Source organism: Anser anser (genome assembly GCF_964211835.1).
Source record: "Anser anser genome assembly, chromosome: 16".
Taxonomy (NCBI): domain Eukaryota; kingdom Metazoa; phylum Chordata; class Aves; order Anseriformes; family Anatidae; genus Anser; species Anser anser.
This window is the reverse complement of record NC_139737.1, coordinates 465488-477678: the sequence shown is the minus strand read 5'-3', so window position 1 is coordinate 477678 and position 12191 is coordinate 465488. Positions and strand designations below refer to the sequence as shown.

The following is a 12191-nucleotide window of genomic DNA, read 5'->3' as shown; positions in this document are numbered from 1 at the left end:
CACACACAGCAGAAGGGAGGCAGGTTTTCATGGACTTGAAAGAACTGAGGTGCCATCCTCTCGTATCTTTGTATACCCGGAGGAACAGCAGCAGGACTTGTGCAGTGTAGAGAAGCCGTAGGCCTTGGAGAAGGGGACTGATGGCACGGAGAGGAGGAGAGGCTCAGTCAAGGGCCCGAGTAAAGGCAGCTGAAGCCCACAGTGGCCTGAGGTGGGGAGGTAGGTGGAGGTGGCAGAGTCAGGTAACAGAAGCAGAGGGAGGTGGCACCGGATGGAGACAGTTTTAAAGATTGTTCTTGCCTGAGCCAGCGAGCCAATGGAGACAAATCACAAATATCTGGCCAGAGACGAGCAGTTCTTCAGGAGAGATCACCGCCATCAGCCGTTCGCACTACTGTAGGCTCGTGAGATCTGGTAGAAAGGGGCCCCTCGAGGTTTGTTGTGCAGCCATCCCACGTGGGTTCACCACCAGCACTGGGTCAGGCTGATGTGGTTTCAGCGGGCTGCTGAAAGCATCCGAGGACATAGGTGGCACAGCCTCTGGGTGACCTGATCGGGGCTGCCCTGCCCGTCGGTGATTTTTCTTTCCTAAGGACAGCCTGAGTCTCCTAAAACAATCTGGCTGTTACCTCTTGATTCACTGTCTGCCACAGTGAAGGGTTCAGCTTCGTCTTCTCTGTATCAGCCCTCCAAGAAACCAGCAGCTGTTAATTTCCCTCGGCGGCCTCAGCAGGCAGAAGGAGCCTGGTTCCCTCACAGGAGAAATGCAGGCAGAGCCTGGGGGCTCCTGTGGCCAGACCGGCACCGGCAGCTCAAGGCAGCGGTCGCTCTCCGATCCAGCTTTTCTGGGGCTTGGGATTTTCACAGCTTTAAACCTAGAGGCTCTCTGCGTTTGAACAGGCTGTAAACAGCAGTCCTCCCTACGTGGGTCTTGGGCTCCCAGAGGAAAACGGTACTGGTGTGAGTTGTCTCTGCCTGGAAGTCGTGTAATCCTGTACCCGTGGGACTGCCTTCTCCCAGGTAGGCCTCAGCACGGATCAAACAGCACTCCGTTTGTTAAAAACCAAGGTAAGGCAGTGCCACGAACTCGGGGTCTGCACCGTGCCCCGTGTCCCTCCAGCTGAGCACCAGTGTGCTCGGGGCCAGCGCTGCAGAGGCAGCCCAGGCCTGGCCCTGCATCACTGCCCAGCTCAGTCCTTGCATCCCCGCAGCTCACCAGGGCGCTTTCAACGACAGTGAGATCGTTGACCTCCTGTAATGACACTCAGGGACAGTTGGGAACTCCAGCCGAGAAAGAAGCAGCTTGTAACACGTTTTTTTCCCCTTTTGTTCACTATATTGACCCAAGGCAAGCTGTTCCTGAAGCGCCGGTGAGCAGCGACACACATTGATGCTGGAAAGCGTCAGCGGCTTCTTGATCTATGTCATCAGTGCAGAAGGAGGAGTCCTTTGTCTTCCTCCCCCAGGTGGTGGCCAATTACATCACTAAGTATTTAATTGCAGTGTCCTACTGCTCTCACAGTGGAGATGCACGTGACTTGTGACCGTGACATGTCACCTTGTGTGGCTTCCTCTCTAGAATACCTCGTTCACCCAGACAAAGCAAAAAGCGTGGGTAGAAATGGGGCGTCAGGGCTGAGCACTGCTGCTAGGCCGATGGGCTCTCTCGTTTCGGACGCTTCCCTTCAGCAAGTGGAGGGACCCGCGAGCCCTGCCCTGCGCACCTCTGGCCTCCCGCAGCTGCCTGAGCGCGGCCAGGCTGCAGGGAGCCCGCGGGGTCCTGTGGGAGCCCCCGGCCGCAGGTGGGGCCGAGGACAAGCGGCAGGTTGTGTTGGCGGGGCTGGGCCCCGTCCCGTGGGGCAGCAGAACCGGCTGGTGCTGGCACCCGAGCAGCCCTGGTGCCAGGAGGGGGCACGTTGCCCACCGAGCTGCGGCCGGGGGAGTCCTGCAGCGCCTGCCACTGCTCACCGCCCGGACGGGCTGCGGCAAGGGCAGAGAGAGCAGGAGCCCGAGGCTGGGCAGAGCCAAGGCCGTGCCCCCGGCTGACCGAGAGCTGCGGTGACGGGGGCAAGGCCCCAGCTGGGAAGGGGCAGGAGGCTGGAGCAGGACCGGGGAGGATGAGCTCGGGATGGTCCTGTTCTCCTGAAGCAAGCTCTTTCAAACTCTGCCAGACTTTGACCCCTTGAACTAAAACTGCCCTCGCTAAGCTCTGCCTCCCAGCCCCGCACGCTGCTCCAGCCCGAGCAGTTTGTGCAGACCAAAGCCGGCGATCCGGCACTGCCTCGCCGCAGAGTGTGGGCAGTGATTCCCTGAGCAGCTCGCAGGAGCCCAATGAAAAAGGCAGAGCCTTGCGTGGAGAAAATAAAATATTTTTCTCTGTAGTCAGCGTGGGTAGGGCAGCCTGAGCACTGAGGAGGCTGAGAGCAACCGCAGCGTGACCGTGACACGGAAGAGGCCAGACCCCCGAGCAGGGCCTGGGCTTGTTCCCAGCTCGCCCCTTGCTGTGTGCGTGGCAGCAGGCGCTGCCCGGCGCGAGGCCGGTGGCCGTCCCCTCCTGGCTGGCGGCGCGGTGCCCGAGGCCACTTCGCTCCCAGGGGCTGAGTGGGGGCGGCCCCGGGGACCCCCGTAGCAGCAGCCCTCTCCTGGGGGCTGGGGGCTGAGGGTCCCCAGGGGCAGCCCCCGGCAGGGAAGGAGCAGCGGGATGCCGGCAGCCGCACGGCCCCGTTCCCGGTCCTGCTGCAGCCCAGGGGGGCTTGGGGACCCCCTGCCCCGGGGGGCTCAGCATCAGCCCAGCGCCGGCCCCGCCGAGCATCCGCCTCCCGCTCCGCGTTGCCAGGCCAACGCTGCGGAGGATGCGGAGGATGCTGGCGGTCCCTGCGCCTGGGCAGCCTCCGCAGCGTGGCGGGCAGCGCGCCCCTCGCCTCTCCATGGGGTGCGTGCCGCCGCCGGCACCCTGCCTGCCTCCACGGGCAGGGCTGCAGCCCCCGCATGGCCGGGGACCGACCCCCTGCTGCATCCCCCCCGGGAGCCCCGGGACAGGACGCAGGTAGGGGAGGGCGCGGGAGCCTCCCGGGGGAGGTGGCGGGAGGGGGGGCTGAAGGGCAGGGGTCCCTGCACAGCCTGTGTCTGCGGCCAGCCCTGCCCTGGGGATGGGGGGGGACCTGTGGGTGAGGGGGGGCGAGCTGCACTGAGGACCCTGGAACCCCACCCTGCGGTGCGGGGGGGCTCCAGAGCCAGCTCCCAGCCCCCAGGAAAGACCTTCCCTCCCTGTCTGGGCGTGGGGGCTGCAGAGGGGGCGAGCCCCAGCGCAGGCGGCACCAGCTGTGGTGAGAGCTGGGACGAGCCGGCCCTGGGGGGGGGCTGCCGCTGGTGCTCCGGCCCCCCTGCTGCAGACCCCCAGAGGCCGAGCCGGCCCCTGTCTGCGGGGCACGGCAGGGCCTAGGGACCTGCCCCGGCGTGCAGCTCACGGGGCTCCCCTGTCCCCTCAGCCCCCGTCAGGCCCCCCGGCACCATGACCCACACGGACGGCACGCGGGGCAGCTCCCAGCCGCCGGTGCTCGCGGCCCACGAGCTGGAGTGCCAGATCTGCTACAGCCGCTACGACGCCCGCGCCCGCAGACCCAAGCTGCTCCGCTGCGGCCACCGCCTCTGCGCCAGGTGCCTGCGCAAGATGGTGGCGCTGGGGGACGCGTCGCCCCGCCGGCTCTGCTGCCCCTTCTGCCGCCGGCAGAGCCCGGTGCCCGGCGGGGACGCGCAGTGGCTGCAGGACGACAGCGAGGGGCTGGCGTGCCGTGAGCGGGCCCAGAAGCGGGGCCCCCCCGCAACCCCCGAGGTCCTGCTCTGCCCCAGCGTGCTGGAGCCCCTGGCGGAGCCCTCGCCCAGCTCCGACTGCCTGGTCGTCACTATCCTGGAGGTGCCTGAGGACGTGGTGCCGCCCGAGGGGCTGGGTGGGCTGGACGTGGTGCAGCTCTACCGCCCCAGCAGCCCGGTTGCGCTGCCCAGCCGCGGCCCCGCGCCCAAGGGCCGCTCGTGGACGTGGCGAGCCGCCCCCCGCTGCCTGCTGGGCACACTCTGCCTCCTCTACTGCAGCTCCCTGCCCTTCGGCATCTACCTCCTGCTCACTGAGCACCACAGCCTGGGCGCTGCGCTGGTCAGCCTCCTGCCCGCCTCCCTCCTCCTCTGCATCTCCTACAGCCTCTGCCAGTGCCTGTGCCGGGAGGTTTTTGCCTTCCCCCCCGTCCTGACCCTGCGGGGCCGGGCCCCGCGGCCGGGCCACGGAGGCTTGGGGCACCTTGGAGCATCGTCCCTCGGCGTGGGTGCTGCCGCCCCGCGGCTGCCAAGAGATGGGTGCTGAGTGTGGAGGTGTGCCTGGCCCCAGGGCCAGCGGGAGATGCCGGGCGCGTGTCATCTCCCTGCGCAGAGAGGAGATGTACTACAAGGCCGTGCACAACACCGCCGTCCTCTTCCTGCAGAACAGCGCGGGCTTTGCCAAGTGGGAGCCCACGCCGGAACGGCTGCAGGAGCTCGTTGCGGCCTACAAGCATTCGGGCCGGACCCTCAGCTCCTCGTCCTCGTCCTCCTCGTCCTCCTCGTCCTCCTCCGCAGACAAGGAGCGGGAGCTGGGCCGCGAGCAAAGCAGCAGCCGGGAGACTAATGCCAACTGAGGTGCAGAGGTGAGAGGCAGCAGGGAGGCGCCGGCGGCCCCGAGGAGGCTCGCCAGGGCAGGCGGAGAGACTGCTGGCTGCGCAGCACCGGCCCGGGGGACTCTTGCCCAGCAGCTCCACGGCACCCGCCTTCCCCTGCGAACTGCACGCTGCCCGCGCCCGGCAGCGCCGCGGAGCGCCCGGCCGGGAGAGGAGCTGGGCTGCAGCCACGCCGCAGGGCGAGGGAGCCACGCGTGGGCGGCAGGAGGAGCGGGCGGCCCCTTCGCCGCCCGAGCACGGACGAAGGGGCAGCCGGAGCTGGGACGCGCGCACGGGCGGAAGGACGGACGAGGGGCGGCCGGAGGGACGGCCGTGGCGAGCGCTCGGCGCGTGGCGCCGCGCCTGGAGGGGCCCCGGCAGCCGGCCACAGCCCGGCGCGGGCAGGAGGAGCGCGGGCAGAGCGCGGGGGCTCCCGCGGCCGGACTGGCACCAGCACAGCTCCGTGTCCATAGTGTAAATAGTTCTGTCCGTGGCGCCCGTGCTCCTCGCAGGGCTGCTCCCATCGCACCCGCGTTTCTTTTCCACATGTGTGAGTCCCGTGTTCGCCGACGCTGTGTTCCCGTATAGGAGAGGAGCGGAGGAGAGGAGTTCTTTGGTGTGTAAAGACGTCTTTGCAGCTGTTTTGTAGTCGTTGTGGTTTTTATGCGGAGCCTCCGGGCTGTATTTAACCTCCTTGGGTTTTGTTTTGTAAGGATTAATTTAACACCGCTAACCATTTTATTACTTTTATCAAGAAGAGCAAAGTCTATTTTTGATTTCCATTTCCCAGTTCATAGGAGCTATAACAGCCAGCACACAGCCCTGCCCCGTGTCCGTGCCTTTCCAGGGCCTGCGCTCCCCTCTCCCCACCCCTGCCAGGCCCCCCCAGCCCCACCTGCTCGCCCTGGAGCTGCCCCCAGCTGGGGAACCCTGCGGGGCTGAGCTCGGCACAGTCCACAAGTGAGGCTGCGCTGACCTCTCCCTCCCGTATCCCTTGTGCGTGGTGGCTCCGTGTGCCCCGTTATGTGGCACAGCGCACCCGCTCCCCACAGCCCCCACCTGAGCCCAGCCCCTCGGTGGTCCCAGGACACCTGGGACCGGGGAGGAAGGCACTGAAGTGCCGGGAGGTGCCATGGCTCTTCCTCCCCCAGGGGCTGGGGTGCAGGAGGGGCCGGCTCCGGGCAGCACAGGGGGGCTGTGTGGGGCAGAGGGGCTGGGGCAGCCGGGGCAGGGTCCGAGCTGCATGCCCATTCACTGGCACTGCATGCCCTGGTGCAGCCTGACCCCGGGGGCAGGAGGGACCGAGCCCCCCCCTACTCCTGCCCCGGCAGCGCCGCAGTTCCCCCGCTCTCTCCGGGGCCAGACACCACCATTGCCGCCACGCTCCAGATCTTGGGTTTCTGCAGCCGCTCGCCCTGCCCCGGGCCCGGCCCCGCGGTGGGGCTGCTGCCACAGCCATCCTGCACGGGGCCGGGGCTGGAGCCGGGGGGAGTTCCTCTCAGAGCCCCCTCGCCCTCGCTGTCCTCGCTGTCGGAGGTGCCGCGCGCTGCCCAGCCCGCCTTGTTCTCCTTCTTGAGGCGCCGCCGGGCGTTGGCGAACCAGGTGGAGACCTGCGTGAGGCTCATCCGGCTGACCATGGCCAGCATCACCTTCTCGCCCTTGCTGGGGTAGGGGTTCCTGGGGTGCTGGGCCAGCCAGGCCTTCAGCGCCCCGGTGCTCTCCCGCGCCGTGGTCGCCTTCAAGCGCCCCGGCTCCACGGGCAGGGGCTGCCGGCAGCAGGGGGGGCAGAGCCCGGTCCTGGGCAGCAGCCCCTGGGGCACGGCGCAGGCTGGTGGGACCTGGGGGCACGGAGGTGTTGCTGTGGGGGGGGAAAGGGGCCACAGAGGTGGGGGTCTTGGGGCGGGGGCCTTGGCCCTTGCCGCTCAGGCTGGGGCAGGGCCAGATCCTGCGCATTCCCCCCCCCCCACCCTCCCCTGCCCAGCACCGCACACCCCAAGGTGCCGGGGGCAGCAGGGTGCGGGGCTGCGGCACCACCAGGACAGCGGCTCCCCAGCCTCAGCCCCCACCGGGGAGGGGTCCCCTGGCCCAGCCCCTGGGAGCTGCTGGGCATCACTTACCGAGGGCGCCAGGAGGCTCAGGGGGGGCAGCAGCAGGTTGTAGCCAGCCAGCATGGGGCAGGGGCAGGGCAGCAGGGCTGGTGGGGGCCCCTGCAGGGCTCCCCACGGCCCCCTGCAGCCCCCCGGCTCTTGGCCTGGGCTCCCCTCTCCCTGAGGAGCTGCCATGCTGCGGGAGCAGAGCCGGGGAGTTGCTGCGGGGCGTTTTATATCGGTCTGGGGGCTGCGGTGACGGGCAGCTGATTAGGGGGTATTAGCGCTCTGGCAGCGCCTGTTAAAGCAGCAGCACGGATCTGGGGCAGCGCCTGGCACCCGCCTCGCCCCCCGCACCGGCTCCCGTCGGGCAGGGGCTGGCACGGCACAGCTGCGCCGCGTGGCCACCGGCAGCCAGGATGTGCCCAGCACCCACAGCAGGACCCAGGCACCCCCCGGCCCTGTGCAGAGCCCCCACGAGCAGGGGCGCTGCGTGGGGCCGTGCCGCCTGGCCCCACGAGTGGCCGTGGCCCCACGGGAACGGCGCACACAGGGACGCCAGGCACGGGGACGCGGTGCACACGGAGCTTTACTGCAGAGCCAGACAGCGTCCGGCCCCATCTTCGTGCCTGACCCCCGAGCCCCCCACCACGCCGTGGGGCCGGGTCTGGGCTAGCGGGAGAACTTGCGGACGGCCCGGTAGGACGCGGGCGGTGCGAGGAGCTGCGCCGGGGCTCGCTCTTCCTCTGGCTCCGCAAGGTCCTCGGCCGAGCCCCAGCGGCGCCGCGCCTGCCCGCCGGCCTTGGGCAGCAGCAGGCAGGCCAGGCGCCGGTTCCGGCCGCGCTCACCCCGGCCCGAGGGCAGCTCTGGGGCCAAGCCCATCAGCATCAGCAAGACTCTCCACCCCCCCGCACCCCCCCACCCTCCTTGCATGGTCCCTGGGACAGTGCAGCTCCTGCACCCCCATCCTGTGGCCCCCACACCCCTGCCTGTGCCCCCACCAGGACCCCGAACACCCCCGGCCCCCGTTCCCCCAGGACCCACAGCATCCCCACCTGTGTGTCTCCCATGTTCCCAAACACCTCCCCAGCCCTGTCCCCCCCAACCCCAGTCCCCCCCCATGCCCCCATCTCATCCCACACCAGAGGACTCCCCGCCAGCCGGGTGGGCTCTTACGGGGGGTGTCAGGGTCCCCGTCCAGCGTCCCCGCAGAGCCCAGGTAGTGCCCGGCCAGGTGCCCGCTGTAGTCCCGCAGGTTCTGCTTGGCCCCTGCAGGAGAGATGCTTGAGCCACCGCTCAGGGCCAGTCCCAGAGGGCCCCAGGGTAGTGCTGACACCGTGACCCTGCTGGGACCTGGGGGGGCCGAGAGCCCCGGGCGTGGGCTGGGGGCCTCAGGCAGGGCCCTCACCGAAGCGCTCGATGAGCAGGTCCACGATCTGGCGGTGCCCGTGGAGCGCGGCGATGTGCAGGGGGGTGTAGCCCTGGGGGACACCAGGCCCCGGGGGGAGGTACGGGGCTGTGCCGTGGCCCCCAGCACCGCCTGCTCCCAGGAGGAGAGACCAAAGCCCCCCACCACACACCCTCCTGGGTCACCCTGCTGCTGCCACCACCCTGCCAGGGACGCCCATTCCCACCGCCCTGGGGACGCCCCAGCCCCTTCCCAGGGCACCCCCCCGCACCCCCCATCCGGGGCCAGTCCTGCAGCACGTCCGTCCGTCCAGCCGAGCATACTCACGCCCTGCCCGAGGGAGAGAGCTGCTGTGGGGGCAGAGCCGGGCACCACGTGTGACGTGCTCAGCACCCCCCGGCCCGGCAGCGACCGCCAGCCGGGGCCTGTACTCACGTGCTGGATGCGGCACGGCCGGGGCAGGGGAGGAGAGGCACCGTCAGCACGGGGGTGCCTCAGCCCCGGGCACCAGCCCCCTCGTGCCGCGTGCCCCACTCACCGCTCTCATGTTGATGTCAGCCCCAGCATCCACGAGCATCGCGGCCATGTCCTCCTTGCCGTGCTTTGCTGCCCAGTGCAACGCGGTCTGCGGGGCAGGTGGGCGGGGGGTGCAGGGCCAGGGGGCAGCAGGACGGGGGGCATGGGATGGGTGAGCGGGGGGCTCCCCCGTCCGCCCCCAGCCTGCTCAGCCCCGCCAGGGCCAGCTCCGGGGCAGCGTGAGGCCAAGAAGGACTCGGACTTACGAACTGCACGGGGCAGGGCGGGAGCCACAGTGGAGGGGGCCAGCGGTGGGCAGAGGGACGTCGGCTGCAGCCACTGAAGGAAACGCACCCTCCCCTCCCGGCCCCACGGCCTCCCCCAGTCCCTGGCTCCCCCAGTGCCCCGTCCCCCCCCATGGCCCCTGGCCTCCCATACCCGTTCCCTTGTGGACGCTGCCCTCTCCCCACCGCACTGTCAGCCCCACAGCCCCTGTCACCCCTCCTGGCCCCTTAGCACTCCTGGCCCCCTCCCTCCCCACAGCACCCCCATCCCACGGTCCCACACACCCATCCCTCCCACGGCCCCATTCCCTCCATGGCCCCACGTGCCTCCAGACCCCGTCCTCCTCCCCGTGACCTTGTCCCACCACCCTGGCCCCCTCCTGCATCTCCCCCATGCCCGCAGCAGCCCCACGCCCCCACTCACCCCCTGGGCACCACGGCGGCAGCGGAGCAGCGGTGGGGGGGGGGAGAGGCAGGGGTCAGTGCCGGGGGGTGGCGGGGGGCAGGATGGGGCACAGCGATGCCGTGCACCACAGCCTGTCCCATCCCAGGGCAGCTGCGGTGCCCCCGGGTGCCCATCAACCCCCCCAGCCCTAGGGTGAGGGGCTGGGGGCTCCGGGGCCGCGCTGGGCGCCCCGCACTCACCGAGGTGAAGTCCTGCAGGACGGGGGCGGGGGCAGGAGGCGCGGGTCAGCCCCGCAGCCCCAGCCCCGCAGCCGAGCTCAGCCCGGACCCCCCCCGCAGCACGCACCTTCTTGGTGGCCAGGGCGGGCTCCTGCTGCAGGAGGTGGCTCAGGACGGGCAGGTCCCCGCCGGCTGCTCCCTGCAGCCATTCCTTCTCCACTGGGTCCAGCTGCAGACGGAAACCTTCAGCAGCGCTCCCCGGGGCACCCAGCTCCCGGCGAGCCCCAGGCCCCGGCCCAGCACTCACGGCCACGGGGCTGGCGCCCACGCTGCTGCCCCCATCCTCGGATGCCTCCCTGGCGTCCTGCTCGCTGTCCTCCTCGCCCGGCTCTGGCTGCGGGTCAGGGCAGTGCCAGCCCGCGGGGCTCTGGCCCAGGCACAGCAGGGGAAGCGGGGGGCTCGGTGAGGGACCGCGCTCGCATGGGCATCCCCAAGCCCCAGCGTGGCCGTGGGAGCAGGGGGAGCCCCAGGAACAGCAGGGCCACAGCCCTCACACCCGTGCCGCAGCCCGTGGGGCGCCTGCAGCCCTGCTCCCCCTGCTCACCGCCGCGCTGAAGTCCGTCACCAGGATCTGGGGGGGGACAGCCCCGAGGGCCTCAGCCCCCGCTGGGGAGCCCTGGCACAGAGCCACGGTGTCCGGCGCTGCCGTGCTCGGAGGCAGCCCGCCTGCGGCGCCGTGTCCTTGGCACTCGGCACGGCTCGGCCTGCGGGGCAGGGCGCAGGGTCAGCAGCGAGCACGGGGCACCGCAGCCACCGACACCGGGCTGCGCCCCAGCCCAGCTGCCTCCGGGCCGCCCTGCGCCCTGCTCCGTCACCCTGCAGCCATCGCCCTGCTCCCTGCAGGGCCCGGGGCCCTCGCTCGGTGCTCCCGCCCGCGCTGCGCTCCCACTGCCGAGTTAGGAAACAGTTAACGCCTCCCTGCCTCGGCCCTTGTGCAAGAGGCAACCGCTGGCAGGAGGCCGCAGCTGGATTCCTGTCGGGAGGGACGGAAGGGAAGGGGAAGGGGAAGGGGAAGGGGCCCTGCTGCTGCCCCGGGAGCCTTTGTCTGGTTGGGGCCCGGCCCCACAGGCTCCGGGGCCGGTGGGGGGGGCACGCAGCAGTGCGGGGTCCCTGGAGCCCCCCGAGCCGCCCGACTCCTGCTCCGCGCCACCCGCCCAGACGGATTATCCCACAGGTTGTATCCGTCGTTAAATACTGACTAATAACGCTCTCAGGATATTAAATATGTAACAAACCCGCTTAGCACTGTCCGGGGACAGGAAGGAGAAGGTCACTGGGGCTAATGAGCCCCGCAGCCCCCTGCTCCCTGCAGGCCTGTGGTGACAGCGGGAGCTGCGGGGCCGAGGTGCCCCGCGCCAGCTCCCACCCAGGCCCCGAGCCCCCTCTGCACCCCGTGGCCAAGCCCCAGCAGCACCCGCGGCCCCACAAGCAGCCCCCACGAGCCTGGCGCCCCGGCCCGTCCACCCCAGCCCCGGCCCGTCCCCACCTCGGGCTGGTCCCGTGCTCTCCGGCCGCCCCAGACACGGACGCCAGGACGCCTGCGCCGCTGCCGGGAGGGGACGGCGGGGCCGGACAGCCGGGGTGGACGGGGAACCAGCCGGGGCCCCCACGCTGCTGCCCCAGCCCCGTAACCTTGTCCCCACGGGACTCCGCCAGCCCTAATCAGCACAGCGGCGCTGCGGATCCGCTTTATTAGATAATGGGGCTGTAATCTAGGAAAGCGCCTGTGGATTGCTGCGGCGTTAACCCCGCGCTGCACAGCTGGACGGGGAGGGCCGTGGCCAACCCCACACAGCTGGCGGGCACGGCCAAACCCGGACGGAGCTGCAGGCAGCCGGCACCAGCCGCTCACAGGTACGGCCGCGGGGCGATGCGAGCACAGCCGGACGCAGCCCCAGCAGGGACAGGGCAGGGCCGTGGTGGGGCACTGCCAGCCCGTGGGCAGCGACCGCTGGCCACCAGGAGCCTGGCTGCCCGGCTCGGCAGGAGGGATGGCACGCAGCTCTGCGGGGCCGCGGACCAGCAGGGGGCTGCCCGGCCCCCCCAGCAGGGAGCAGCGCTGCTGGCAGGGGCAGCGGAGCCCAGGCACTGCCTGCAGGTGCTGGCTGTAGCGTGAGCCCCGGTGCTGGGCCAGCAGCCCCGTTCACAGCCCAGCTCTGCCATCCCTTGCACAGGGCTCAGGCAGTGCAGCTCCTGCTGAAGTTGGGTGGTTCCAGGCCTTTTTCCCCTCTGCAGATAATCAGTTTAATGCAAAAGCATAGAACTAAAACTCTGAGATTAGCTGTTATAATCACATGTAAATACTTCCAGACAATCCGCTCAGGGAGGGGCAGCGTTTGTAGTTTGGGACAGAGTTACACGGGATTTAGGCTGTTTACCACTCGATTAATTTCATGACTACAGCCCCAAGCCCACCCTGGTACCAGCTGCCCGGCTCACTTCCCAGGAGTCAAGGTCACTGTGGTGGGAAGAAGTGATAGCACAGGGCTGCTGCATGAGGCCGGACCTGCCCCCGGGCAGCGCCAAGGCT

The 12191-nt window shown here is 69.6% G+C and overlaps 3 protein-coding genes across 3 annotated transcripts; 1 reads left to right on the top strand and 2 right to left on the bottom strand.

Annotated features, from left to right (window-relative positions):
- Window positions 1-2853: 2853 nt before the first annotated feature.
- LOC310882763 (E3 ubiquitin-protein ligase RNF182-like) lies at window positions 2854-4504 on the top strand. Its single transcript, XM_083801976.1, has 2 exons — window positions 2854-3046; window positions 3489-4504. The coding sequence occupies exons 1-2, from the start codon at window positions 2989-2991 to the stop codon at window positions 4352-4354; spliced, it is 924 nt and encodes a 307-aa protein (XP_083658102.1). The 5' UTR covers window positions 2854-2988; the 3' UTR covers window positions 4355-4504.
- Window positions 4505-5624: 1120 nt separating this feature from the next.
- On the bottom strand, window positions 5625-7204 carry LOC310882767 (uncharacterized protein). The gene is made up of 2 exons (XM_083801980.1): window positions 6800-7204; window positions 5625-6520 (listed from the first exon to the last, which is right to left on the bottom strand). Exons 1-2 carry the CDS (start codon window positions 6962-6964, stop codon window positions 5996-5998), a joined length of 690 nt encoding a protein of 229 aa, XP_083658106.1. The 5' UTR covers window positions 6965-7204; the 3' UTR covers window positions 5625-5995.
- Window positions 7205-7340: 136 nt separating this feature from the next.
- On the bottom strand, window positions 7341-12157 carry LOC310882489 (uncharacterized protein; the record flags this gene model as incomplete). Its single annotated transcript, XM_083801347.1, has 10 exons — window positions 7341-7635; window positions 7946-8038; window positions 8178-8250; window positions 8505-8615; window positions 8716-8802; window positions 9711-9830; window positions 9909-10028; window positions 10206-10365; window positions 11148-11319; window positions 12085-12157. The coding sequence occupies 10 exons, from the start codon at window positions 12155-12157 to the stop codon at window positions 7442-7444; spliced, it is 1203 nt and encodes a 400-aa protein (XP_083657473.1). The 3' UTR covers window positions 7341-7441.
- Between the last annotated feature and the right edge of the window lie 34 nt (window positions 12158-12191).

Excerpts from the sequence above, each read along its gene's own strand:
- LOC310882763 (XM_083801976.1), top strand. The coding sequence starts at position 2,989 with ATGGCCGGGGACCGACCCCCTGCTGCATCCCCCCCGGGAGCCCCGGGA. Across the intron at positions 3,047-3,488 it reads AGCCCCGGGACAGGACGCAG|CCCCCGTCAGGCCCCCCGGC; the intron begins GTAGGGGAGGGC and ends CTGTCCCCTCAG.
- LOC310882767 (XM_083801980.1), bottom strand. The coding sequence starts at position 6,964 with ATGGCAGCTCCTCAGGGAGAGGGGAGCCCAGGCCAAGAGCCGGGGGGC. Across the intron at positions 6,521-6,799 it reads TGAGCCTCCTGGCGCCCTCG|GTCCCACCAGCCTGCGCCGT; the intron begins GTAAGTGATGCC and ends CCGTGCCCCCAG.